Source organism: Filicampus tigris, chromosome 17 (genome assembly GCF_054856515.1).
Source record: "Filicampus tigris isolate MCC_2025a chromosome 17, RoL_Ftig_1.0, whole genome shotgun sequence".
In the NCBI taxonomy this organism is placed as follows: Eukaryota; Metazoa; Chordata; class Actinopteri; order Syngnathiformes; family Syngnathidae; genus Filicampus; species Filicampus tigris.
In genome coordinates this window covers 14,127,169-14,154,963 of record NC_141233.1, presented here as the reverse complement: position 1 = coordinate 14,154,963, position 27,795 = coordinate 14,127,169, and the positions used below count along the sequence as shown (strand labels likewise).

Here is a 27,795-nt window from a genome sequence, read left to right as displayed (position 1 = left end):
CGGAAACATGATTCAGGCAAAAATAAGAAAATGAAAAAAATGGAGATAAGTGTTTTTCACATGACAGCGACGATATGATCATAATACTGTAATGGGAGTAGCAGAGGAAAAACTAGCTTACTATCAGAATCATTTTCAGTGCTCTAACTCAGTACAGACAAGCCTTTGTGACGCAACGAATCAATTTAATATTTGAAAGCATTAACAAAACATGACGGTGCATGTTAGTTACTTGGCAAATCCCAAAAGAAGAATCCGGCAGCCTTAGTTCAGGTCCCGCTCGGATGGGACGAAGACCACCGGGACAGCTGGGAGGCCTGAAGTGGGAATTCTTTTATCGTGCTATCAAATGAAGTCACAGATCACTTTTGTGTCGGACCCAGGAAGAGTTAACAAAGCCGCGCACACAGCACAACCTCGTGTCACCTCCTGCTCACATCACTCAGCTTCTCCAGTGAAACAGCTGCTTCCTCCTTCCACGCGCACACGCCCCGGCACCCGCGCGCGCGCACACACACACACACACACACATATTCGGCAGTATCCTCACTCATTTACACTGCGGCTTAGCTGTCCCGTATCACACGGCCTATAGCTTACTGGATCTCCTCCAAGGAGAGATGTGTTGTGATATTTCAATAACTTGGTTGCCTTTTTTCTGCAAAGGTTTCACTGCAAACTCACCACTTATCGCACAGCCGCCTTGACGGGATTACGGGGAATTAGGAGAACAAGCAAAACAAGCTTCCGCCTGAAGATGTTTTTCAACTCAGACCATTACTGCCGCTAAGGAGGTTAGGTTGGTTGAATAGCAGGATTACCCCGAAAATTCCTCGACCGATTTCCGTTCAAGTCGGCGCAAGGGGGCGGAGCGTGCGCGGCGGTCGGTGAAGGTGTGCAATTTAGGCCTTGGGAGAGGTCTGCGAGGTTCTGACCGCAGTTCTGTTATTGTTTCATCATTCGGTGTACTTCTAAGACTTGGGATGATAAGGTTTGACAGCTGTCTCTTCTTCAGAGATCTTGGCGCATGCAAGCAGAACGCCGAACGCTCCATACCGTTGCATAGCGTTTTTTTCTCCACCGCTGACATATTAGGAAACTGATTTACGTTTTATGCCTCAACCACCAAGCATTTCTTCCGCGATACAAACTGCAATTGCTTGAGCGCTCCTGGGGAAAAAAAACAAAAAACGTGCTCTGATGCGGCATACCTCACAAATATGATACACCCTCATACACCTTTCGCCAATATCTTGTTTCTGAGGTCTTGTTACATATTCAGAGACAGCTAATATAATACTATTATTGCATGCGTATTTCAAACGCACGCCCAGACTGTTCCGTGAGAAAATATGTACGTCTTTGCCAAATTATGGATTTTTTTTTTTTTTTTCCCCTGAAAGGCATTCAAAGAAGCAATTCACTTTCATGTTTCTCAGATTGTCCTGAGCAAGTAGTGTACTTTTGGCAAGATTTCTTATTTTCTTAGTAGACTTTGAAAACGAACACTTGCTGCAAAAAATGGTCCTCTACTTTCCCGGAACTCGGGATGTGATACAGAAGAGCCGGAACAATAAACACAAAGAAAAGTAAGGACATTCTGTGTGGGTGAAGTGGCAATTGTGTTAATGCTTCAAGAACTAAACATGGTTGTGGGTGCACTTCAAAACAAATGTGTGACACATCGCAGCTGTCACAGTGCCGGGAGATGATGACAGCCTGGATTTGGGGTTTCAATTTCCATACAGTTTTAGGAAGATATTGTAGATCAGCGGTCATCAACTTTGGACTGGGCCTCAGCGGATGGATAAAAGAATAAAAAAAATGTCCAGTACTTGCGGTTTATTTCTTATCTGAGGCTGAAAATTATTTTATTTTCAAAAGTGACCAGATTCACTCCCTTACATCCGTCTATGACAGACTCTTGACACACGTCACGATGCTAATTGTCTCCGTAACGCTAATGTTAAACCCCCAAGCTAGCAAAATGAGTAACAACAAAGCTAACTTTGCACGGTATGTGACGAGCATCGCTTGATTTAGCGTTACGGCGAGTTATATACTTTCACGCACTTTCTATTTGTTCTGTGTTCTTATGTTGCCGCATTTCAGGAGGGCGCTGCGAATATAGTTGCATAACGTAGCGTCACGTTTGTTGTTATATCCGCAAAATACCCCAGTTTTGCGTTTCTCGTATCATCCATGCACTTTATATTTGTTCTGTGGCGTCTGTTTCATGTTTAAGCGTAACCATAGTGACCGCATTAAAGCATTGTTGTTACCCTTTTTATGGCGTTTTTGCTGCTAGCAAAGGTACATAATAAGACACGGCAGATTTGCGGTGTATTTCATCGCAGCGTTTTATGAATCAGCAAACAATGGCGCTGCCTAACCACATATTTATTTTTTTCATTGTGGTTGCAGTCTGAAGTGGTGTGAAACTGCACTGTTTCACACTAAGGGCCGTTTCTAATATTTTTTAGATGGCTTATTATTTATCCTCACTCGTTAGCAGCCGCTGGTGAACTTAGACAGCAATTTTGGAGCTGAAAACAACCTCGGAAGTGAGTTATCTTCTGGGGGGAAATAGCCACGCGGCAATCATACAAGTTGTTCCTCAGGTTTTGCTCCGACCACGCAATCAAAACACCCGAGTGGACGCAAATCACTTTTCACCACTTTTCCGCTGCATTAGCTGCACACTAACACAACTGTCAATGATAAGGCAGATTGCTCTTGTCAGCGAGAAATACACACCGCACACAGGCAAAAAGGATACACAATACCGTTTTACCAGCTCACCAGTCGAAAATTGGGACATGTTTTCCCCAAACAATAACATGAGAAAGTGTGTCCAAACTTTTGAATCCACACTGGGCAAAAGCAGCAAATGCAAACCAAATGCATGCCAAAGTAACAGGTGGCGCTATAAGTCCAAAGTCTCAAGCCATTTTGCCCAATAAGAACAGGCCAAATAGAAATTACACACAAGGGAACTGGAAACCACATTATCATTTGTGAATGTCAACTGTTGATCGTTCATAAACATGTGGAAGCCCTGTTAACAAAACAGGCGACATGGTGGCGTAACCTCACAATCTCAAGTCAGGCCCTCGCGTGTTCCCATGCTCATCACGTTAACATGAGCTCCCTCCCACAAATTACATTCTAAAAAACACGCATGGTAGGTTAATTGAACACTTAAAATATGAGGTATTTATATTATACATTCCTGGGCATACACTTCCTCTCCGCTCCAGCAGAAGAAATGCAATCAGAGCGATGCAAGTGAAGACGAGCAAAGAATTTTGACATGCAACTCTGGCAAACAAAATAAAATGTTGCGGGTACAACAACAATTAAACAAAAAAAAAACAAAAAAAAAACCTTCCAACAATAAATTAAAAATATGTTATTAATACCTGTAGATATCTGGCCTGAGACCAACTCAACAAGTGTAAGATGCCAAAAGATGAGCCAAAGATTGTCTGAAACGTACAGCTGAAAACGAGGAATCGCTAGATTTGTCCACGTTGTCGCAAACTGAAAAGCAAGTGGCGGGCTTTTCAAACAAAAGTATTGAAATGATTGGTGGTCAAGCGGTGCACCTGGTACGGGCGTTTCCCCGAGAAACGTGTAACGACGGTAACGCCGACTGCCGCAGCAGGCTTAGCGTAGCGTAGCGTAGCGTAGCGTAGCGTAGCGGGCATGATTGATAGCGCCGTAACTAAATCCATACAAGCTGCCAAGCAGTTCTCCAGTGGCCTGTAAATACTCAACACTTGGCAAATGTAAAGGCTCTTTCTGACATGATTGCAGCTTACCTACAAAAAAAAAAAAAAAAATCCCCCAAAACAGTTACACATCTACAACCAACGTCCTTCAGCATCACTCCAGAAGATGTTTATCTACATCTTACGTCGTCGGGGTAAGCTGTGTTTTTGCCAGGGTTAGACATAGAAGGAGCGAGGGAAATTGTTGTTTATGTTCTTCAAAGAAGCACTTAGCGTAATGTTTCATTTGTGTACAAGAGCATTAGTCAGTGGGAGGAAAACCTGAAACTTCTCTCTACACTTTACGTTGATGGTGATTATGATCTCTGTCATTTCCACGTATTCAACACACTAAAAACAAGTCTGATGGTGACTCACGTCGTAAAGGTGTAATGCAACTTCTCCAGACGCTGATTTTGACTGTAGTTGCGCTGAAGGCATGTTTTTTGGATACAACACAAATGCGGCTACGGGTTTCCCAATAGTTTCTTGCTGAACAATTTAGAGTTACTACCGCGGTTTGGGGCGGTCATAAAAATTAAGCAGATTAATCAATCCATTCGTTCGTCTCAGGGGCGCACCATTTTGGCCAATTGCGCCCTCTGCTGTCAACTGAAAATGACATCACAACCAGGGGCGGAGCCATGGGTGGGCCTGGGTGTGCACAGGCCCACCGAGATTGTCGGACTGCCCACCCAATCAGATTCATGAAAAAATATATACTTTGACATTTTTAGTAAATTATGAAATTATTTGTGTTTTTTATTTGACTGAATATTAAGAATGGCATAATTGTGGTTGTCTAAGGAAGATCTGAACTTCATATGATTCAGTTTGTCATTTTATTTGACAAACTGGAGGATTGTGCTCAGTAAGAGAAATATTCAGGCCCACCCTGATTTTTCCAGGCCCACCCATTAGCCGAATTCTGGCTCCGCCCCTGATCGCAACCGCCCTCGGGCTCGCATTAGGAACGTCACGTGACCAAACCCAGAGAGCAGATGAGCCCTGACACGGATGAATATGGATGGTTTCATCTGCTTGGTTTTGTATTCTGTGAACAAAACATGAATCGGAAAACTGAAATGCTGCATTGTTTTTGTTCTCTGTTTTTTTTTTTTTTTTTTTCTTCCCTAATTGGACCAATTACAAAACAGAAGCACTGATGTCAACTGACGGTATGAATGTGTTTGCTGCGATGCCGAGTTTGTTTGTATGTATATCCGCGTCGGGCTCATTGCGGTCGGCCTCACAATGAGGAGTGAAAACGTGAAGGTATGTGTGTACGGAGGTGCGTGCGTGCGTGCGGGCGGGCCTGCGTGCGTGCGTGCGTGCGTGCGTGCGTGCGTGCATGCGTGAAATTGTTGCTGGTGGGCCCCAGCATGACTGCTTAAGGTTGGAGCAATCATATGTTCAGCTGTGATTTCCATCAACACATTCCTGGACGCTCACACACTCTCTCGGCGGAGCTGCGCACAGCACCCCCCAAGGATGTGACCTACAGCCCGTGGACACATGGCCGCCTCGCAAGCGCTTATCACAACATGGCAGCCTGTAGGATAGTGGGAGGCCTTCATCTGAAGCCACGTGGAGCCCCGCGAACCTGACCGCGGTCGCCCCTTGCTCCTAGAAAACGGTGGAATGATATACTACGCCGTTTTGCAGCGGGCCACCGGGTCTCGCCGTGCCAGACTGATTACAGGCTAGAGGTCAGACCACATGGACAACAAATGGCTGCTGGGCCTACTTTTGGGGAGGGGGGGGGGGGGGGGGGGGGAGGGACTAGGGATGAGAACACCAGTCAGGGAAAGGACTTGTCATATCGAGACCACCGGGAGACATCAGTGAGGTAGCATGGAGAGGGGGAGGAGGCGATGTTGAGTGCGTGACAGAAGGCGGCCCCCCGAGGGCAATACCAGCGGGGCGCCGTGATGTGACGTATGAAAGGAATTGAAGCCAACTCATCAAAATAGAGTCAAAATTACAACAGGCTCTACGTTTGCACTAACAGGTGTGTCACGCTAACAGACCCTCATCGGACTCGTCTCAATTGCAACCGACAGAGAAGGCTGGATACAGTAGCTGCATTGCCGATCCTCCCATGATGCTTTGCAACGTTCACCTTATCTTACCCTTATCTATATTTAGCCTCCGTGATTTCGTCCAGCTCAGTGAACATTTATGCAAAAGCAAGAGCCCTGTAACTTTTGCCGCATTCATTTACAGTTTTTCTTTCTAAAATTGGCGAAGTAGAATTTGTGCATTTTACAGACACGTTTTTTTCCCCTACGTCATCCACATATGACCTGATCCATCTGTCCATTTTAAAAATCAAATGTGGTCCTTGAACACACGAGCTTGCCCACGCCTCCTCTTTATGCTTTACTGGTGACCGCATACATTGTAGACTAGGAAAAAAAAAAAAATCCAGAAAGTAGTAACACATTCATGGCTTATTTTGAAATATCTCATGGAATGATGGCAACAGGCTGTGATTGGGTGGCGACCAATCCAGGATGTAGCCCGCCCCAAAGTCAGTTGGGATACGCTCCGGCTCACCCTGTGCCTCTACAAGTGAATATTTTTGCATTATTAAGATAGTTATCCACCGTCATATCCTTTGCAATGATGAAGCATATTAGCAAAGCTTGATGCCAACCATTTATGTCACATTACTGTTTTTTCCAGAGGCAGGAAAAAGACGTCATGAGCATTGCGCGAAAAGCCTCCACAAATGCCAATTTGATGCATCTGTCCATTTTAAAAATCAAATGTTTTCCAATGAATCCCTCGTCAACTGAGTCTTTGTGTCGCTCTAAAACAAAGTGAATGTGGGTGGTGCGGTTAAGCGGAAGCATGTGTTTTGTTTTGAACTGTACTCCTGCCAACCGATGACAATACTTGTCAAAACCATGGCGCTGTAAAACTTGTTTTTATTGGTTTTGTCATTATAGTTTTAACAATGAATGGAGGAAAATCTCATTAAAATGTCCAAATGGGCACACGGTGGATTTGCAAGGTCTTCGCTGGAAAATATATGACCTCAAATGATCATTGAGAAAAAAAAAAAGATCCATCCATCCCTTTTCTATAGTTTTATTCTCACTCAAGTTGCGGGGAAGCTGGTGTCCATCCCAACCGGTTTAGGAAGAAAGATCGGCACATATAGACAAGCAACATTTCACCCAATCACAATCACACACAGTCTTGCAATACGATTATGGAAAAAAAAAAAAAAAAATAAAAAAAAAAATCTTCGGCCTGCATACCCTAAGGGAGGCGACGTTTATATTTGCCTTGCCCCAGGCGCTGACAGCCGGCATTACGACTCTGCGAGACACTCGCAAACAAGTCAACAACAGAGAGGGAGAGCCAACGTTTCGGCTAAAATCGAAGCGCTGAGACGGGGGGGGGGGGGGGTTATGAAACGGGTGTTGAAGCAGAACCTCGACTGTGTGCTTCCAGCAAAGCGTCATGCCTAAACTCCCCACACAGGTGCACTCTGTCAGCGTTAGAGGGCAAACTGTACGGCTGGCATGGCGCCACCATGCACGGAATGCTTGATAATGCAAAAGAGGTTCATTTAAGGTTCGGGTTCTTCCCACATGAACACGCGGGCTAGTTTTTCCTCACCCGAGGGAACTGGCGTACTAGGTTTCTTTTTCCTCGCTGTGAAATTATAAATAGGTGTTGGCAGAGCTGGAGTAATGACCAAATGTTATGTGCATTATTAATAGGGGTTAATATATCTTGCTCTTTTTTTTTTTTTTTTTTTTACGGCACACAGCAGTGATCCGTCACATCTTCCTTTATACGTAAAATTGGTATCCGAGGAACATTCAGGTAATTCCTATTTAACAACACCTCTGGGCAAAGTGTCAGATGAGTTTGGCACTCCTTGAGAAATTGATGCTATGCGTATCAATTTAAATGACCTATATTTAAGTTCACAGTGGGCTTTATGGCTTTGCGGACCACATTTTTGGAATATTCTTTTCAAAATGAAGGGAAACCCCCTGCTAAGCTTCAGCGTGTGCTGCGGTAACCTTGAATCGCCATGTGGTGGAGCTGATTGATGGGGGGGTGGCAATGGGGGGGGGGGGTCAGGTCAGTCCCCAGCGCAGAACAGACAGCAGGAGGCTGCGGACGTGCTACATCACATGGTGAGTGAGGAAGATGACGTCATTTTGTCATTTCATCTGCGAGCGTTTGTACTCGCAGGCCAGGATATTAGGTACACTTAATGCACAATCGAATTCTAATAACTTGCGACAGAAAAAAAATGCCTCATATGCACGGTAAAGCACAAAATGTAAATGGATTAAAAATGAATATTGTTTACATATACAGAGGTGCCTTGAGAGCCGAGCGACCAACGGACGAGTTTTTCAAGATACAAGCCCACGTATGGATGATATTTTTTTGCTTTGACTTGAGAGCAAAAATTTGAGATGCAAGCGCTGTATGGTGACAGTGAACTCAAGTGAACTAACAAATGGCATCGATGACGTTATAACCCTTTGACGAAAAATAGTTGAACACAAACTGTGGGGCAACACATGTAGACAGACAATAAAACAATACTCAAAGGCATATAATCTTTCACCTCTGTCAATATTATATTCTACCACATTACAGCACTTTTTTTGCTTTTTTGGGGAGGGGGATCGGAACAGATTAATGGCATTTCCATTCATTTCAGCATGCTCACGGAACCAGTTCAACTCGCCTCTCAAGGCAACACTGTGTTTCTTTTCTTAGATTATTTGTTGGTTACAATTTAATTAATCATAAATTAAGGATCTCTTTAGATTGCGGAGGAGTAACTGATAACGTGCTTTAGGGTGTGGGAATCTAAGGGTACCTCAAGATTCAATCCGATTAAGATTCGGAGGCCCACGATTCGATTTGATTCCGATTCAGAGGCCTATGATTCGATTCGATTGCGATTCCGATGCATCACTCCATTTTATAGTCCATGTAAAACAATGGTACCTTTTTTTAAAACACAAAACTCAAGGAAGAGCAAAGATGTATATTTCGCACTTTGACTTTGCTCCGCTCGTTTGAGGTCTTGCTTGTCCCGCCAACTTGTCCCGCGTTAGCTTAGCCTAGCACAGACGCCTGACGTACAAACGCGCGTAATCGCTTGTACATGCTTTTAGTTTTTTTGAGTTCAACTTTAAATATCGATTATCAATACCTATGAATCGATTCAGAATCTTTTTAATACGCCGAACGATGCATCGAAAAAAATGATTATCCTTCCCACCTCTAACGTGCTCGGTACGGTAAGCGTACCGTTCGTTCATTGAACAACACAGTAGTGCTTTGGCGGGCATTCAGGAAGAACGAGAGGAGCGCGAGGGGCCTCTGTCGCGCGGCTCTAAAAATTGCCATGGCAGATTCAAAACACAACTAAAGTAGGTCCCCTTTTATAAACACCGCATTCCGTTTTGGACGGAGCCGCTTCCTAGAAAGAGTGTCAAACTCTCCCCTGCAGCACATCAAGCTCTTGTCTTCCTGCTCGCTATGTGTCTTTCCTCTATATACTGTATATCCGCTTCCCCCATCTCTATTGTATCGCGTCTCAGTCTGCTTCCTGTCGCGCATTCCCTTATACTGACCCCACCGTCCCTCCTTCGTCTTCCACACTCCCTTCATTCTCTCTCTCTCTCTGTCCGTCTCCATCTCCATCCCTCCCCTCTCGTTAGCTTAAACTGATCATACTGCAGCGACACGCTGCTTCGGCAACATACTGCAGCCGGCCACCGCAGCCCTTCAACGGCATGCCGCTTGCGACCTTAGGAGGGGGAGCGGAATCTGAAACGCGTCGTCCGCTTTGCGAAAAATAAGCAAAATTGCACACGGGGGAGGGGGGGGCGGTCCGATGGATGATTTGCAGTTGCAAAAAGTTCAATGCTGCTCAAAATATTCATTTGTAGATTTCACATTTTTTAGCAGGGATTTTCGAAGAGTGTTGTTAGCAGGTTTAATTGGAGGATATGCTTTCGACAAATATCCCGCCCCCACGCCCCCACCTATGGACATACCGCCCCTGATTCGCCCCGTCTTGCCTTCTTCCCTGAAGCATGACGGAACAAGACGCGCCGGTGTAACACAATGGGACTTGCAAACAAACACGCACACACATAGACAGGCAGACACCCTGGGGTCACTACACAAGATGGGCCATACACTGATGCCATTGTTTTTGAAAAACCTGGAGCGATTGCACGAAACGCTGACAGACGCTCTGCTCGTTCGGTATAGGGTTGCAACTGACACTTTTGCGCGGCGAAAAGTGTGCAAACGAGAGCACGGAGCAGTTTGTTTTACACTTCACCCATAGATAAAAGTACACTCGTACATCGGTCCATTATGTCTCCAAAATATTTTAGCCCACTACCTGTATTAAAAATATGGTTGCTCTCTCGTGAAATCTCGCGATGATGACGACGACGTAAAATGGAATAGCTCAAGTGACATTTGACAGGGTTGGAATTGGACCAAATTCTTGTGAAAACTATGCCGTTAAGGTGGCATACAAATCCAGAGGCCACGAACGAATGACATTGAGCGAGACTTTATGTCTAGGCAATTATAAAATGAACTTTAAGTGTGTTTAGAAGTGGCAGCGGGAAAAAAAAAAAAAAGTAAATATAACAAATTATGCTCTTAGAAATGCATGCGTATTGATCAAGCTCCAACAGTGTTTACTTATTTGTTTTTTGTTTTTAATTAACTGCAAACAGACAATGTCCACTCAAACATCAAAATATGTGAGCTTGCTGACAGGGTGGACAATGACAATGTGGACATTTTTGGCAAATGTCAGCAGTTAATGAGCACATGGAGGACCTTTACTTAGCAACATGTTTCATTTAGTAAGCTGACTGCGTAATGGATAAAAAAAAATGTATTGTGAAATTCTGAAACGTTTTTATATCAATTGATATTTGCCTTTGACAGAGTGGACATGTTAAGCTTGACAAGACTACAGCTACACACATAATATGATGAAAATGACAAAACAAAAGTGTACATTTTTACGGTGAAACCGTTTTAGTCTCTGTTGTAGAATGCTGGTTGTAATGTCACTCAAATGATCCAAAATATCCGGTTTCTTAAAGGGACAGCTACCCCTTTATGACAGGGTGGACACCAATGTCAGACCACATGCAAAATGATCCAAAAAATTTGGAAACTAGCATATAAATGATCAAATTTATTTGTTTCCCTTGTTTTTTTTTTTTTAGGTTTGATTGGGCAGCGGTCGGCAACTTATTTCCATACTTGTATAACTCTTGAGAATGTTAAATATTACCCTCCGCTTACTGTAGACTTTTGCATGCAACAGAAATGCACTCTTATCGTACCTCTGAATGTCACAGTAGGCTACAGATGGTATAGCGTTTCAAAAGCCTTCAAAATAAAACCATTTAGGGAAACAGGTGCTGCCACGAGGGATTCCCTTTGACCTCTACAGGACGTACTGCAGCATTCCGCCTATCCTACTGTAGATGATTACAATGAAACGCGACGGTTTGCGCCAAACACGCGAGCCGGCCTCATCTCGGGATGAAAAATAAAAAAAACAAAAGGCTATGTAACATTTCCGTGTCAGCACAAGGCACATAATCTGGATGGGAATCTCAACTGGATGTGGTCGGCTTCTTATCTGCGTGCTAGCAATTGGAGCGGCATGTTGGTTTTGCTAGCACAAAGGGCCTTTTCATTATTCGCAAAGATCGGCTACCCCCAGTGGCGCTTGCCCGACTGTAAACAATAACAGGTCGTCGTGACGGATGTAAAGAGAGAAGGCAGAGTGAGTGTTGTGCCTCAACGAGCATACAAGGGCACTGAGTGACGGCTGGACTCCGTGCGCCTCTTTTTTCACTCCTCGGGGGCCACGGTTCGCCCCTTAAGTCAGAGCGGGATGTCTACAGATATGAGCCCGTTGCCAATGTCAGCAATGAGAGTGACGATATCTCCACCTCGGTGTGGAAAGAGCAGCTCACGAAAGACACCGCCCCCCCCCCCTCTCAAAGAAATGAACAAAATGATCCAAATGTTTCGCCAGCAGTAGCTCGGCTATGTCATCATGCATGCTCAATTGAAAAAATAAAAAAAGCAAAACACAATCTGCACGCTGTTTAACGTCACGGCCTCTTTTCTGCACAGCATCAAAGTCCTGAGACATTTTTACAGCCAGGTGAACTCGGTCATACCAGCAGGAACTTGCATTCCTTTCCAAGACATCAAGCACAGGCCGTATCCACGCCATATAACACTGGTCTTTTTGAAAAATGTATATATATATTTTTTTCCCTGGTTTTCGTTCGTCCATATATGAGGGACTATAAAATCCAGACTGGAAAGTAAAAAAATAAAATGACATAAAAATCTGCCATGTTATAGGAACGGATATCCATGCATGCATTTTCGCATTTGTATTCAAAAATCATTAATACTGGAACTATCGATGATATACAGGCTATGGACCGTTAGCGTGACAATGGCATTTTCCATTGGAAATTAGCCTTAAGCGATTAGGGACGGTTCTTAAGGCAACGTTTTTGGGTTGTTTGAATGAAACAATTCTGTTTGTTTTATTTGTATGTGTGAGCGAGAGGGAGTGAGATGAAACAGCTTGAAGCGTCTTTTTGGATGAACTGCTTATTATTGCTGCTTATCGTGAGGTGAGTTGCAGCGAGTTGACTTATAAGGCGGGTCACTCATATGTCAAGGAGCCACCGTACGCTTTATCCGCAACGAAATTTTTTTATGTTATTTTTTTTAAAATGTATTTATTCCTTTATTTTTGCATTTCCCGTCTATTGTTTATCGCCTACAAAATGGGCGTCCGTCATAGACGAATAGACGGACCGGTCAGTTTCGGTTAGACGGAATGCTGATTTATACCCGCTAAAAGAACATTTAGAATATTTGCTTTCTATATTTTTAGGAACAGAGGCATCAGCGGTTTTTCACCCTAATTAGCATTTGACAGCAAGCAAATGTAATTTTTGTGCCTTTATAATCTGTCGTTCGGTGAGTGGATATAGATGTTTTTTTTTAACCCGGCAATGGGGAGATGTGAACTTTTAGCTGCAGTCTGCACGCCAGACAAGCTGTGGATTTCTGCCACTCGGACAAGATAACCACACATCCTTGCTTGGATAGAAGCAAAAGCACATGACTTGTATCCGCTCTTTTACTTCTTTTTTTTAATAACGTTTGCAACCATGCAGCCGGTCGCACTGCCCACACACACACACACTCGTAGCAGTGCTCGGAACCAACATGAACTCACCACCTCACGGAATGGGAGCAGCTGTTATCAAAAAAGTCTTTCACCGGCTACAGCGCTTTCCAAGATGGAGCACTAGCATGTATTTCCCTCCATCAAAAAAAAAGTGGAGCTTTTTACAGCTCTCAGGTGTGCTGCTGTTTTTGATTCTGCTCTGTGCTATGATCTCGTGTCGCTAGCCGAACGCACGTTGCTGAATAGAAACCATATTGAAAAACTCGGCAAAGTCCCAAAGACAAAGTGGACAGTTGTTCTTCATGCATGTTACCACTTTTACATGCCCACTTTGGATCATTCGGTTGGCCGGAGAACAGTCGTAAGCCGTGAATAACAATGCCAGTGCTTTCACTCGGTACTCACTGCTTTGGACGTTTATAGTGCCAGTGGAGTTGTCCTTTCCCAGCAGGTTCTCCACCACACAAGTGTAATTCCCAGAATCCTCCAGTTTCGCTCTGCTGATTTGGAGTCTGGAGTTTTTCCTGTGGGAGACAACACTCGCACAGCTGAGTCAGGGGAATCCGGCCCGGGAGGAAGCAACATGGAAACACATCGAGTGGAAACGAGGGGGACAAGCGAGGCGGACAACGGGACAAGCGGCCGCACGGCAACAGGCCTCCGCTTTGATAGGATGCTGATCGGAGTGAAAAAGTGTTTGGAATAATAGAACCGCTCGGAACATTGTACAGAGTTCAGCATGGTTTCATTAAGGCACGTCAAATGTCTCACGGTGTTTTTAATAATGCCGCTTTTGATTTGGCTCCAAAACAGCCACGGTGTCTACACGGGGGCCATTTTACTGTATGCATGGAAGTGTTCCAAAATTCTGCCTTCTTCTTGTACATTACTCACATGCTCCTCTGGAGCCAGCAATTTTAATTACATGATCATCAGCCAAACTGAAGACAGTGTGGAAAAGGAGCATCAATTATTAAAAGAGCAGGGCACAGTGCTGCCTCTTTTACTGGGTGGCGAAGTTCGGTACTACAGCCAAAAAGCATACGCGACTACTGCAATGTACACTAAACCCCAGCGAATAGCGACTAATTGACAGGCTGCAAATGTATTTTTATAATTGCCTGTTTTAATAGTTTCATCCGTAAATACACTCGAAAACATGATCCCGGAACACTTTCATTATCATTTTAAACGTTGTGTGTGTCTGTGTGTACTCACTGGCTGTTCTTTATTCGAATTTTTTTGCTTTTCTTCAGCTCATTGCCATCTTTGAACCATCGGTAGGTCGGCAGAGGGTTCCCCGTGGCCTCGCACTTGACTGTGAGCTTGCTTCCCTCGTCCACTATTGATGGATTCTTCATTGGTTTTAACTTTGGAGCCGACGCTAGAAAGAAGAGGGGGGCGGGGGGGGGGGTGGTGGTAAGAATCGGGAAGTGAGTTATTGAGAATTCTTGACGGGGGGAAAAAAAAAAAGTTTAGTTTGCACAATTGATGCTCCATTGCGTATTTGAGTTTGAGCAGAAAAAAAAGAGGACATCGATGCACTATGGAGCCAATTGTCCCTCAGTGGACTGAGCTAACAAGTCTCTCATGTGACCGGCAGATGTTGTCACCAGAGGTATCATCAAGTTGACGTCAGACTAACAAACAGGTGCAATTTCAATCTGGTTCTTTGCTATACAATTACCTGCTATCAAATATTATCGCAAACATCCACAACTGCCACTGTAGAATTAACGCTGACTGCGCGTGTACGCTTTTTTCCCCTGCTGCTCTTGTGTGCGTGCGTGCGCGCGCGCGTGTGCGTGTGAGCCTCCAAATATTGTGTCATTTCTATTAATGTCATGCATCGGATACAGTACATGGAGAACACACAGCCACACAAACACTTGCCAGCTGACAGCTGCAAACATGTTTAGGGGAAGACTCACTCAGGGTGGGGAGAGTGAGTCGGGGTGAATGAGGGTCAATAAAGGGGATGGCCAAGATGACCCCCCCCCCCCCTCCTCCTGCTTTACACACAAAAACTTTCTCCATTCACGGTATCATGTGAACGCTTCGCTGAGTAATGCTTCCAATTCCAGCTGTTTGCAACTCCATTAGGATAGAAATGAGCGCCCAAAAAAAACTTGCAGTTGTGATGCATTTATAACAACGTGTTCTTCTACCACACATCCATGTCCTCTTTCTGGAGGAATCGTCCCACTTCAGTGACCTGATAAAGTTGTCACAACCGCGAGGAGAGGAAAAGCCTCAAGGATGCCGCATTTTCGATGCTGAATTTGGGGCGTGTTAGCTTACGCATATGACATTTGCATTGTCACAATTGCGATTTTTACCACTGATTTTTTTTTTACATTGCAATAGAAATGACATTATTGATAAACATTGTTTGGTGATAGTACGGAACATTGCACTATTTCTTTTTTTCAAGTTTCAGGTAAGTTTAAACACAAATCTCTATTCATGTTTCTCATTAAGTCCAGTTTGGATCTCTGTGTATATATATATATATATATATATATACTGTATAAATAAATAAAATTTCATTTAATTTAATACAAAAGCTGGATTTATGTAAAAAAATATATATATATCATGATTATGAATGAAATATATCACGTTAGACCAGCTGTTACCATGCATGCATTAGACGTGGTCTGAGACCTATCATGGAGGGAGCTCCGAAGATGATTACATTTGGATAAAAGGGTCATGTTTCGGATCAAATTGGGGAAAAAAGGAGAATCACGACATGCAAGGTTTGAAGCTCAACGACAAGAAAGGCAACGACTATGACATCTAACTGCATCTGCCGCTGCAAAAATCAACGAGGACAACAAAGCCACGTTCACTACAGAGTTGAGCTAACCGACAGCCGGTCAAACGTTAACTAAGCTTTGTCACCAATGCATTTAATTGGGATGACTATAAAATATAGACAATGCAGAGACTGGTTTAGGACCATTCAATATAACGTACGCTGTGACTGAGCAGGATTGTATGACTTGATTTATGAGTTTCTTAACCCAAGTAATAATAACGTGACTCACTTAACCCGCTTCTTTTTTTGCCACGGTAACTTGGGCTTTACTTTAAACTTGAAGGTTAAGACTTGAGACTTGTACATTTTTGACTTATTCACACCTCTGGTACGAAATGCGATGCTATTTTGGAAACATGGATCTTTAAGTAAATCATGATGGGATGCCTACTTATTCCAAAGTAGCGCATGTACAGTTTGATCTGATTTTCACAGACATCTGGTCATGACATGAGAAAGTCAATTGAAAATATGACAAATCGTATTTTTAGATCAAACGTCTATTTGTGTTTTTTGTCTGCGAGCCGATTGGTATTTATGGCATTTGGGAAGATTGAGTGCTGAAATAAGGCGGATGACTCTTTGTTGGACTGGATATCACAAAGAAATGGATCTCAAGTAATGAATTCAACATTTAAGAGCTCCCCGTATAAGTCACAGTGCTATATAGACTGTGTTCCAAATTATTATGCAGATGGCATTTAAAAGAAATAAAAATTTGCCTTTGATTCTCTTGATCACTGATATCAATCTCAGATGAGCCTGATTAAAAGGAATGTTATAGTTTGTTGGACATGATTAAGGGAGTCCGATGTCTTGCAGAACCTATGTAAAGAGTGGACATTGAAAGAAAACAATCTGTTTTAAAAAAAAAAAAAAGGGGTGAATCAAAGAGCAAACTGGTTGGTTGCAAAGGAATTTCTGTCTGTCTGAGTTTTTGTCTGGCAAATGCATCATATTATGAGAACGGGCTCTTAAAAAGTCACTGATGAGCAGCAAGCAGGTATTTGAAGCTGCGTCCGTCTCTGGAGTCCCACGAACCTTTTGATGCAGGATCCCCTCGGATTGCAGTCACAGAGCGGTATTTCGGCCACCCCTGACTAATGCTCACGAGGAGAAACCTCTTCAGTAAGCTCACAAATCCACAAAGACTCGTTTTAGAAACAACTTCATCAACAAAAAAAAAAAAAATGCAATTTGTCTTTCAACGTCTGGGTTTTGTGACGGTTGTTCATTGCCACCATTGTTCCGAAAAGGTTGCAACTTGCCCAAGGGTGTGGCAGATTTATGTTTTGGGCTAGGGTGATAGGAAGTGAAATGGAAGGCTCATTTACTGTGCCTGAAGGTGTCAAAATGATCCCGAACTGTGGCTTCCGCAGTAAAAATAATTATCATACGAGATAACGCGTAATTACATGCTCAGAAAAAAACTACCACTGAAGCTTTTGCTACTATGGGTACCATGGGAGAAAAAAAATATAATGTGACCACCGATAATCCCTGACCTTAACCCTATTAAGAACCGATGTTGGTAGAGCCAATCAGGAATTCTGGAAGACAATTATTAGAAAGGATACACATTGCCCAATTTAAAACTGTTATCAAAGTTTGTTGCCTTGAAAAAGCATTAGCATTGAGTAGCATTCACTTCCTCAAAGCTCAGTGGATGACACTTTGAGAACAGCGCATCATTTGTCGGACGAATCCCAAATATGATAGGAGAACATAGAGTCAACACTCTTACAGATGCCAATATAATTATTGATCATGAAAATGTTATTACATTGAAATTGTACTGAGGTGTTAGGAAAACGAGCAAAACAACATACAGTACGCTTATTAATTAGGAAGACGGTGCATACGCAATTGTCAGGTGCTACGGTTTATCAATGCAGATGCAGAATTTCCCATGCCCAGATGTTTCCCATTAAACATATATATATATATTTTTTGCATTTTCACAGCCGTAATAGGCTGTATTGGATGTGATGTCCAAAAAGAACCCGCATTCATGAATACTCAAAACATGCGCCGTGTTTGACAAGAGACTTCATCACGCATTTTCATCAAGCGGCCTTTACTTCTGAATGCGGTTTGCCAGGAAAACTTTGAATTGAACTCAAATCTCCAAATGTGACTATTTGCGATATCTTAGCCGCCTGCGCGCAATAGACTATACGTAAACAACGTCCGCCTTTTATGGCTTTACACGCTTCACTTTGCCAGACTTGGCCCAACGCGGTGCCTGAGGAAAGCTTGTCATCCTGTCATCAGCAGAGAGAACAGCAGGAATGAAGTTGCTCCATAAAAAAAAAAAAAAAAAAAAATGTTTAGTACTTCAACACAGGTCTGTCCTTGCCAAGTAAATTAAACAAGTTTTCTCTTCGCCTAGAAGAGTTACAGAAACACTTATCGGTCAGCCAGATGTGAAAGAAGGAGCGCACTGTGCACAAACGTAATGAAGACGCAGGGCGCCGTCAATTCGCTCTACCTCCTCGACGCAGATGTTCAACAGTTCTCCGCCGAGATTCATATTCACGTCTATCTTCGAGGCTCTTTCATCTCCGCAACATGACATCCGCGAACCCTCTGGCAGCGCACGCACGGCGTGATATACAGTGGATGCTCCTCTGTGGGTCGCCTGATGAGGAAACCATCACGCAGGAGACGTTTGCCGGACACACATGAAGTGCGCCGCGAGTCAACCGCGCTCACATAAAGTCCCCTTTTTTTGTTGCCCGTGAGGTCATTTCTCAAACGGTTGTCTCGTTTTTTGTTTTGTTTTTTTTGCGTGACACCTGTGGAAAAAAAAAAAAAAAAAGTGTCAGGCAGCAAATGATAAATTCGGGGCCTCTGCAAGCGCCCGCCCGATTGTCTGCTTTTTGAAGTGGAGGGGCAGCTGCAGACGGGGGACAATAAAAAGGCAAAAAAACCAACGGAGGGACCAGGCCTGCGTGGCATGTCGGCGGCTCACAGCTCGCGGGGCGCAACGGTTGGAAAAGTCAGCGCGACGGCACCGACTGCAAGAACAAAGTCGTTTGATGAATTAACAATCGCTCATGTGATTGAGCCGACATTTCTCATTGACTTCCAGGAGCTTAGGGGAGGAATCTGAGGCATGCATTTGTAAACCCCCCCCCCCCCCCCTCTCCAACTTCTGGACAAAGTATCCCAGATTATTCCGGTGTTATGTCACTTCACTACATGCTGTCCAGAGACAAATTGCTCGATGAGACAGCTCCAGAAACGACCTCTGCATTGGGCCGATGGTGTTCAGACTGAAGACCGGTCAGTGTACTGTAACATCTGTTCTAAAAGATCATTTCTCAACCGCGAGTAAGGAAACTGCTTTCACCAGATAATTAGCCCGTGCATCGTTTAGATATGACTCAAAGCCTTAGCGATAATGCTACTTTTTTTTTTTTTTTTTTTATAATAACAGCACATGGTTTCTTTCTCCCGCCGACTGTTCATTAGTCATCATCAGAGCGCTTTCTCCGATGCTAACTTATTTTGGTAGACTTTGTTGCACAGTGTGTTCATACAACTGGACTATTTTTCAAGCAAAGACAAAAACATTGTACCGGCCTTATTGGATGAATGTGGAAATCATCAATGATCTTTAAAATTGCTGTTGGGTCCGTGCAATCATCAGTGTCTCATCCTATCGATTAATCGGATTAAAAACACATTTGGTTGAATTATTAAATAACCATAGCATTACAAAATGTGCATATGAGGTCTGATATTTTTTTTTGTTTTGGTCCACTCGAATTGTCATCCTCGCGCTCTACACTGTAGTATCTGTGACTATGAATGTGTGCAGCTTTAACAGTCTGGTAAGTGACGTGCGCGTCGGCGAATAAGAGTGTAGTTGGCTGAAGTTAGCATCTCATGTATGAACGCATTATGTGTTTATTTCATTTCTTGCTGTTCGTTCAATGAAGCCATTGACCTCGCGGGGACATTACGCAACATCCTAACTAGTTGTGGTGATTTAGCTACCGGCCAATACGCCACTCCACTTCCGCACGGAGCGGTGCGTGCATCCGCAGTATGCCTGTCAGCATTTGAGGCAGAAATTTGGGGTTATTCGTTTAATCCTTTCAACCCTAGCAACCGGCAGAGGAGCTGTTGATTCAATTTCAACTAGTTTGCTGTCTAATGAAGGACAACATGATTGAAGAGACACCCTTGAAGAACACAGCTAACGCTTCTGTAGATAATTATATGACTCAACACAACAATGACATGGAAACGTGCCATTTCAGTCCGCATAGTTTATGAAGGAATGCGCGTGTGCTTGTTGCAACAATTTAGTCTAAAAAAAAAAAAAAAAGAAAAAAAAAAAAGCCTAATAAAATCATGCAACGCCCGGAACACGTCCGTTTTCTATCCATTGCAGTGCATCCTTGCAGATTCCTCTGGCAACAGGTTCCTGCGCACAAATATGACACAATCTTTTACACTATCATTATCCCTAATCCCTCCTTTTATCCATTCATCTACTTTGTAGGCTTCTTATCCTGTTGAGCGCGGCTGTCGTCAGAATGTATAGTCAAACTGGAAGTTGGACATTGCGTGTAGCTTCTTGCTCGTTTCAGTTTAATATGCATTTTATTGTACAGTATTCCTGTTGTAAAGCATCCCGGAATATGTGAGCCATACTTTTTACTTTTGGGTAGCCCTTTTTTTGCCGCGTGGGTCCGAATGCACTCTGGGGTACACATAATGGTTGAGTGGGGCTGGACGCTGTTTTCTGACGGACGGACAACCGTCCACTTTTTTTCTATGTGACTAAGAATGAAAATGCTGTAGGAGAATCTGCCGGTCGTGTGGTGGTGGGAGGGGGGTCGGGGTTACTTTAATTGGCAGATTAGCTACAGCACCTTGATGTCACACAACTTTTAGAATAGAACTGCTCGGTGAGAGTTATTGATCCAAATTGTATGGTTTGTCAAAATTAAAACTATATAAAACAGTTAAAATGGGACTCAACAATCACATACTCTTGAGATATTCTGCGGGTTTAAACAAAGTTCATGCTATTAGTTATGGACCAAGTAAGTCATCTGTATGCAACTTTACTTTATCCACCACATAGAATCAGTACAATTTGACCATTTGAGTAGGAAATTTGAGGGGAAAAACTTCTTCATTTTTTTATCTTATCGTAGCTGGCTTTGGGCGAAAGAGAATCTACACCCTGGACTGTTCACGTTGACAGTATGTATTATCCACACGAATCTGCTTTCTAAAAGTGACGATTAAAGTGACATGGCTGTTTTGGACCGACAGCAAGGCCCGCTTTGTGTTGCAGCTCATGTTAATGACTTGTGTTCAGGAAGCGCACGCACTATTTCGGAACACGGCTAAGTTGAATGCGGCAATTGTGCCACAAAAAGCACAAAGGAAAAAAAAAAAAAAAAACGCTGAATAAGGAGGATTATTCTCCTGACATTGGCTAACATTTGAAGATTAGCGAAGGGACCTCATCTTTAGCAACAATCTTGCTTGATGCAGCAATGAAATGCGTGACGTTCGGAATTTATGAAGCCAATTTTAATAACACGGGAAAAAAAAAAAATAGCTTTGAGATTTATAAGTGCCGCATCGTGATTCAAGATGAGCTCACTCAAGCACCTTTGGACATCGGTCAACAGCCATCCAATTACGAGTAGAATACAACATACTTGTTTTATCACGTGGCATCCATCTTTTCCATCCATAAAAGTAGTAATAGAGAAGAGACGGGGGGGGGGGGGGGGGGACAAAATATTCACTTAGTGATGGAAAAAGATGTGAAAAAACAGGAGCCACTTTATTAGACGCAGTTGTGACCTAATACAGTACAACTGCCATTTAATACACAAGCTGCATTTGTGTAGAAAAAAAAAGTATACTATATATATATATATATATATACATATATATATATATATATATACATATATATATATATATATATCAATGGTCACTGTCAGTGATGCTGTTCTTGTGACGTATTTTATTATCTCTCATGCTAGTTTTGATTCAATTTTGGTAATGTCTAATGTTGTAACTATTAAGTACAGTCCATTTAAAATAGTTCCGACTCAATTGCGCGTAGGCATGTTTTGAGCGTCGCTTTCACAAAATAAACAGTCCCCACTCAGCACGCATTAAGGTGTTTTATAGGCACATTACTGCCGCATTTGTAGCTTAGTGATGACAAAAAAAAAAAAAGCGGCTCGAAGGTGTTGTTTTTGATCAGCTTTCCGTTTCGCACGTCCGCACCAACTTTGCCGAACTGTTTGAGATGTCGCCAGCTCCTCTGATTACGGGCACTTTTTTTTTTGTTGTTGTTGTTTCTGACTAAGTGCAGTAGCTTCCATTTAAGATCTTAAAATGCCAGGTAGGTGTTTGAACATGATAAGAAGAGATCTGGCACACAATGAAGGAAGCTCTTCACCTCCTTAACCAATTATTAGCAGCTCGTGTGTGCACGCACACAAAGAGCTACCGCACCGGATACAAACGTGCTTTGTCCCGACCCAAGATGGTCACTACAATTTACGACGCTAGTAGATGCATATTTATTTAGGCCGGTCACACTAGACGCGAGGCGTTCCGCAAGCTGACAAACACCTCGGTTTTTTTTTTTTTTTTTCAACGGATTCAATCCAGTTCAACGGAAGAATGAGAACAAAGTTGCCCGGTTTTTATGCCCCCTCGGGTGTCTTTTCTTCTTCGATAAGAACTTAAGTTTTTGGCAGCTTTGTTAGCGTTCTCATGAGAGTGTCAGCTTTCAGCCGCTACGCACACGCACGCACGCACACGCACACGCACGCACACGCACACGCACACGCACGCACACATGCATATTCCATCTTGAAAGAAAATCCCCATGTTACATTGCTGCTGGAAAATGCCCCAAATCATGCTCAACCGCTCTTAGAGCCTCGCTGCTAAATATTACAAATATTCCTGAAAAGAGGAGGGACAATGTAATTGGAAAATGTCATGATTTAGAGAGTTGTAATATTAATACATTGTCAATTTAAGAATAAAGCAACTCGATATCGGAATAATGACATATTTAGAGGAAAAGGATTTACAAGAAAAAAGGTCTAAAAACAAATTTAAAAAAATGTACAGGGATATAGTGATAGCTTTCCAAGATTAACAAAAGTCGTGATATCAAGGGAAATAAAATGCTACTATTAAGATCGAAAAGTTGCAGTTGTCTGACGAGAAATAAGTTGAAACAGAATAAACCGAAGTCTCGTTTGTGGGGTGGTATAAACATTTTAAACAAATATTTAAAGATATTATCCTACCTGAATGTTGACAGTGTTTTTTGGTTGTTTTTTTTTCAAATTATTGTTTTTACTGTCTTTGTTTTTGTATGTCTAATTTTTACTCCATGTCTTTGTCTGTGCTCTATAAATAAAGTTGATCGATGGAATATCTGAAGAGACTATTGCATTTCCTCATGTGGGATTAACTCATTAAAATTACAACTTTATTCACACAGTATTGCAATTATTTTGCAGTTATATTAATGTTGCTCCCCTTTTTTCCTTTTCTTTTCAGCGCAGCCCAAGTTCTCTTTGGTAACATAGTGCACTGAAACACCTGCTAGGAAAATGACATCCTTTCAAAAACGTGTGAAGTTAAGAGGAAAGATGAAGACGAGGGGATGAGGCTGTCATATTCTTGATTGACAGGCCACTCATTGGTCAGATTATATACAATTAAATTTGACACTTCTTAGACACAAAAGGACGCGAACATGCGAGCACATACTGGACCACGTGCCATCGATTAAAACAAGGCAGCATTTTGTGAGGGTAGGAAGGAAAAAAAATAGAAAAATATTCAAAGTCAAATTGATTGAACGACTGGTACTTTTTTTCGGTTCATTTTTTTTTTCTAATCGAGCAGATTGAAGGGTATCGCATATCAGCACAGTGGTGCCTTGAGATACGAGTAAACTGCAAGCCGTCATTTGGCAAATTTTTTGCTTTGCTTGAGGCAGAGGATATTTGAACACCGACAGTGGTGCAGCACTTGGAGACAGGCAGTATGACAATACTCCCTGGCGTATATGTATTGTATAATTGCGTAATGTATATACTGCATCTTACTGAAGAGTTGTGATCGTCTCCGTGTATACCCGTACGTCTCGGGTTATACTGCCCCAGGTGGCCGAGGCCCGCACAATGGAAAACGCTTCACAATCATGATTAATTAGCCATGATGCCATGTTTCAATTCAATGTATTTGTGTTACTAGTGTATGTTTTTAAAAAGTTAAATATTATAGTTTCATTTTTCATATGTAAAAACACATTGCCAAGCATTCTTGTTTTTTTGTTGTTGTTTTTTTTTTTTGGTTTTGGGGGGGTGTATGGAATGGATAAATGACATCTCTATTGATTTCAATGGGGAATTACAATTTGGGATACAAGCATTGTCACGGAACAAATTAAACTCATATCCCAAAGCACTCCTGCGTTGGAAGAAGGATTTCCAGTTTTAAAACAACATTGGGAGGATACTGACAGTACAGCTCATATATATATATATATATATATATATATATATATATATATATATATATATATATATATATATAGGTGTCATCATCACCTCTTTTGAACATGTTTTATTGCTCTCGGCAGAGTGACGCTTAATCATGAATAATTACAAGGAGGCAACTTACTTATTACAGAGCGTTAAGAGATTCCCCATCTTTTCATATCGTATGACGCATTTCACAGCCTCAAAGCGCGCTGCAAAGATAAACACTACACCGGCCACTCGAGCAAAAGTTGACTTTTGTTCAAAAAATAGCAACCACAAAAAAAGAAACCGATAAATTGGCATTGCTGCATTGTACCTTGTGCTTGGATGTCATATTTCAAAAACGGATGCAAAAGCTCTGGGCCGATCAAATCAGAAAATGACACACTACTTTATTTGCTGGCATCATATCCATGACTGACAGTTGCACTGAAACAGTGATTTCCGACCAGGGCGCCGTGAGAGATCAGGTCTACCTAATTTGCCACAAAACTTTTATTTACTAATTACGCCTATATTTTTGTTCATCTATCTATGCCAGTAAAGTATAGTGACAGGCAGAACGATTAAAAGTGCTTCCATTAGTTGGCCGGAGGTACAGTCAACCTGTATCCACCTGTTGCCATTCATAAAATACAGTAAGCTAAGACTTCCTTCCACTCTGTAAGCTTTTTGTTAAATAGGCCCAGATTTCACACCGAACATTTAAAATCGAGACAATTTTCAAATGAACTCAGAATTTGGGGACATTTTTGGTTTGATGGCGTTCCGTCCGATTTTTCTTATTTAAAATCAGTGCCTTGGATTAAAGGTGGGGAAACGGCACTAAAGCATGCAAAGTCGCAAACTACGATATGTTCTGTTGTATGTCATGTCCACGCCACTTGATTAGATCTGCTGCGGCGCTTGTTGACGAATGAAGATGCCCCCCCCCCCCCCCCTAAATATTCCGTAAGCACTCCAAGGTTTCTAGATCACTATCACAGTGTGGAATTGCACGTTACAAAACGGATATTCTAACGGTGGATACAACGAAGATAAAAGAACACGAAACCCGAAATGATGACAGTAAAAGCCGAACAACGTCCCATTCAAAGCGACTTCGCTGAAACAGGGGATGGGCTTCCCCATGACCCGAGGTCAATCTCTCGTGACATGCCGCAGCTTGCACGCAACTACCAGTGAGCAAGCACATTTGCCACACTTGCGGCCGGGAAGCTTCTCTCGTAATACTCTGACGTGGAAGCAAAAATAAAAAAATAAAAAAATAAAGACGCACCTATGTACAGTGACTCGTCATCACTGACATCCAAAACCCACTGAAGAAGCCGATAAATTATTAACCCTCTCCAAAAGTCTCCCAAGCTGTGGTGCTGCCTTGTGTTCCACAAATACTTCCAGAGCGAAAATGTCAAACAGACAGCGCTACCGCACCGTCTTCACAATGAAACAGGGCCGTTCGCATATGAAATCGCAAATGAACTTTTTGGACCGATTCAAGCCATTCTGCACGGCTGAGACAAAGCGGCGAAGTACACAAATCACGCCGTCCGACCTCCGCACAACTCCAGCCTGCCGCCAAACCAGATGTGTCTCTACACGCTGTCCACGTTAGGACACACATCCATGTGACAACCCGGCTGCAAGCTTTGACAAGCCGAGGGCGATACTTCAGCGACGCAAACTTCCTTTTTGATTCCCCCCCACCCCCCCCCACCCCCCGTCCCTCACACTCACCATGCAAATATGAAAATTATCGTGCACCTTGAATTTCATCTTACCTTGAGTGGGATCGCCCTCCTTCTCCTTTTGCCCTTTCTTACCGCCCTTCCTCCTCCCTTTCTTATCTTTCCTCTTAGTCTCCGTCATGCTGTCACAATCAAGTAAATCCTCTCGGTGAAAAGAGCCCCAAAAGAAAAGAAGAATTGGTCAAAAGTAGGTAGTCCTGTGGGGGGAACGTGTGGCAAGAGGGCACCCGCAGACTCTGAGAGCAGTTAGAGCGTCTCTCCTCCTATATAGACTCGCACCAATCAAGTACAGCAAGGAACCACCTACTCCTCACAGCAGGACGAGCGAGAGAGAGAGAGAGAGAGAGAGGGGGCAGAGTGGGAGTGAGGAAGGAGGGAGGAAGGAGAAAAAAATAGGGAGAGAAAAGGTGGGGACGGCCTAAGAAAAGTGAGAGAATACGGAAGAAGGGAGGAGGCAGAGGAAGTCATTTCCCATCGCTTTGAGGCAATCAACTCTTCCCTGACTGGATCTTATAGATAAGCGGCGCTCTTCCAGGCCCTGCAGCCATAAATGAGCATCAAGAGTTCCCCGTGTCTCCCCCCCCCCCCCCCCCCGGGAAAAGTTCCATGTGGACCATACTACAAGAAAAAAAAAACGGGTTTCCTCGACTACCATGTTCTCTCTTTAGTAATGACCCGTGCCCAAGTGAGATCGAGACACCCTCTTTGCACTGCTGACCCCACCCAGATAACTCAAGCGGATGGGGCAGGGAGGTGAGGAGGTGGGGGGGGGGGGTGCTTTCAGTGCGTGTGTGTGTGTTATGACGGTCTGCCCTTGCCAATTTGTAGTCAGGGTCACAAGCCACTTCACATCTGGGTCCTATTTGACGCGCTCAGATTCGGTAGATACGTGTGAGGGAGAGACAAGGTGGGGGGTGCAGTTGATGGTGTGTGTGTGTGTGTGTGTGGGGGGGGCCGGGCTCGGCGTATAGTGAGGTGCCAAAAGTCAGATCCCAATCAGCGACAGACTGCTTCTTGCAGAATTACACAAAATCATCTTTTGCCTCCTTTCTTGTCTGTCAGAAACCGCGACCCCCCCCCCCCCACACACACACACACTTTGCCCCCTCCCAACTCCACCCCCACTCCCACTTGGCTGCAGGCGAGTCGCAACACGCCCGTGGATGCACGTCTCCCTCGCAGTCCACGTTAGAGCCAGGTGTCACCGATACCCACGCGGAGGAAAGAATCCAGATTCATTAAACAAGATCGTATCGTTGAAAACGGCGAGTAATATTAGACAGGACCCCCTCCTGCAAAAGCGTTTTCAACCCCGAAGGTCTCGCCTATGTATAGGCTAGCAAGGAGCAAAGCGAGGCAAGAGGGAAAATGTTAGGACAGAGACGCAAGAACTTGACTGAGGTGAAGGCCAGTAAGAGAGCACAACATTCGGAACGTTGTTTCAATAACGCTGGTTTTTTTTGGGGGGGGGGGGGGGATCTCTAAAAGTAGCTTTTTTTTTCTGTATATGTTGGCCATATGTAAAAACTGTACCACCTCCATCAGAATTTGTGGGGGAGTCACACGTGTGCCGAGGTAGAACTCATCATGTCATGCTTGAAATTGTTGCTCTTTT

The 27,795-nt window shown here is 43.3% G+C and overlaps 1 protein-coding gene across 8 annotated transcripts in view; it reads right to left on the bottom strand.

Moving 5' to 3' along the window:
* Positions 1-27,795, bottom strand: part of nrg2a (neuregulin 2a) — an 88,747-nt gene that overhangs the window by 30,282 nt on the left and 30,670 nt on the right. For 7 of the 8 annotated variants that reach the window (XM_086012159.1, XM_086012160.1, XM_086012162.1 and 4 more), the window contains 2 exons: positions 14,260-14,425; positions 13,447-13,565 (listed from right to left, as the gene is read on the bottom strand). In XM_086012159.1, the coding sequence (XP_085868285.1) occupies positions 13,447-13,565; positions 14,260-14,425 (285 nt within the window). Of the gene's footprint in view, positions 1-13,446; positions 13,566-14,259; positions 14,426-26,213; positions 26,476-27,795 lie in introns of those variants that run through there. The other variant, XM_086012164.1, reaches the window with a different exon arrangement.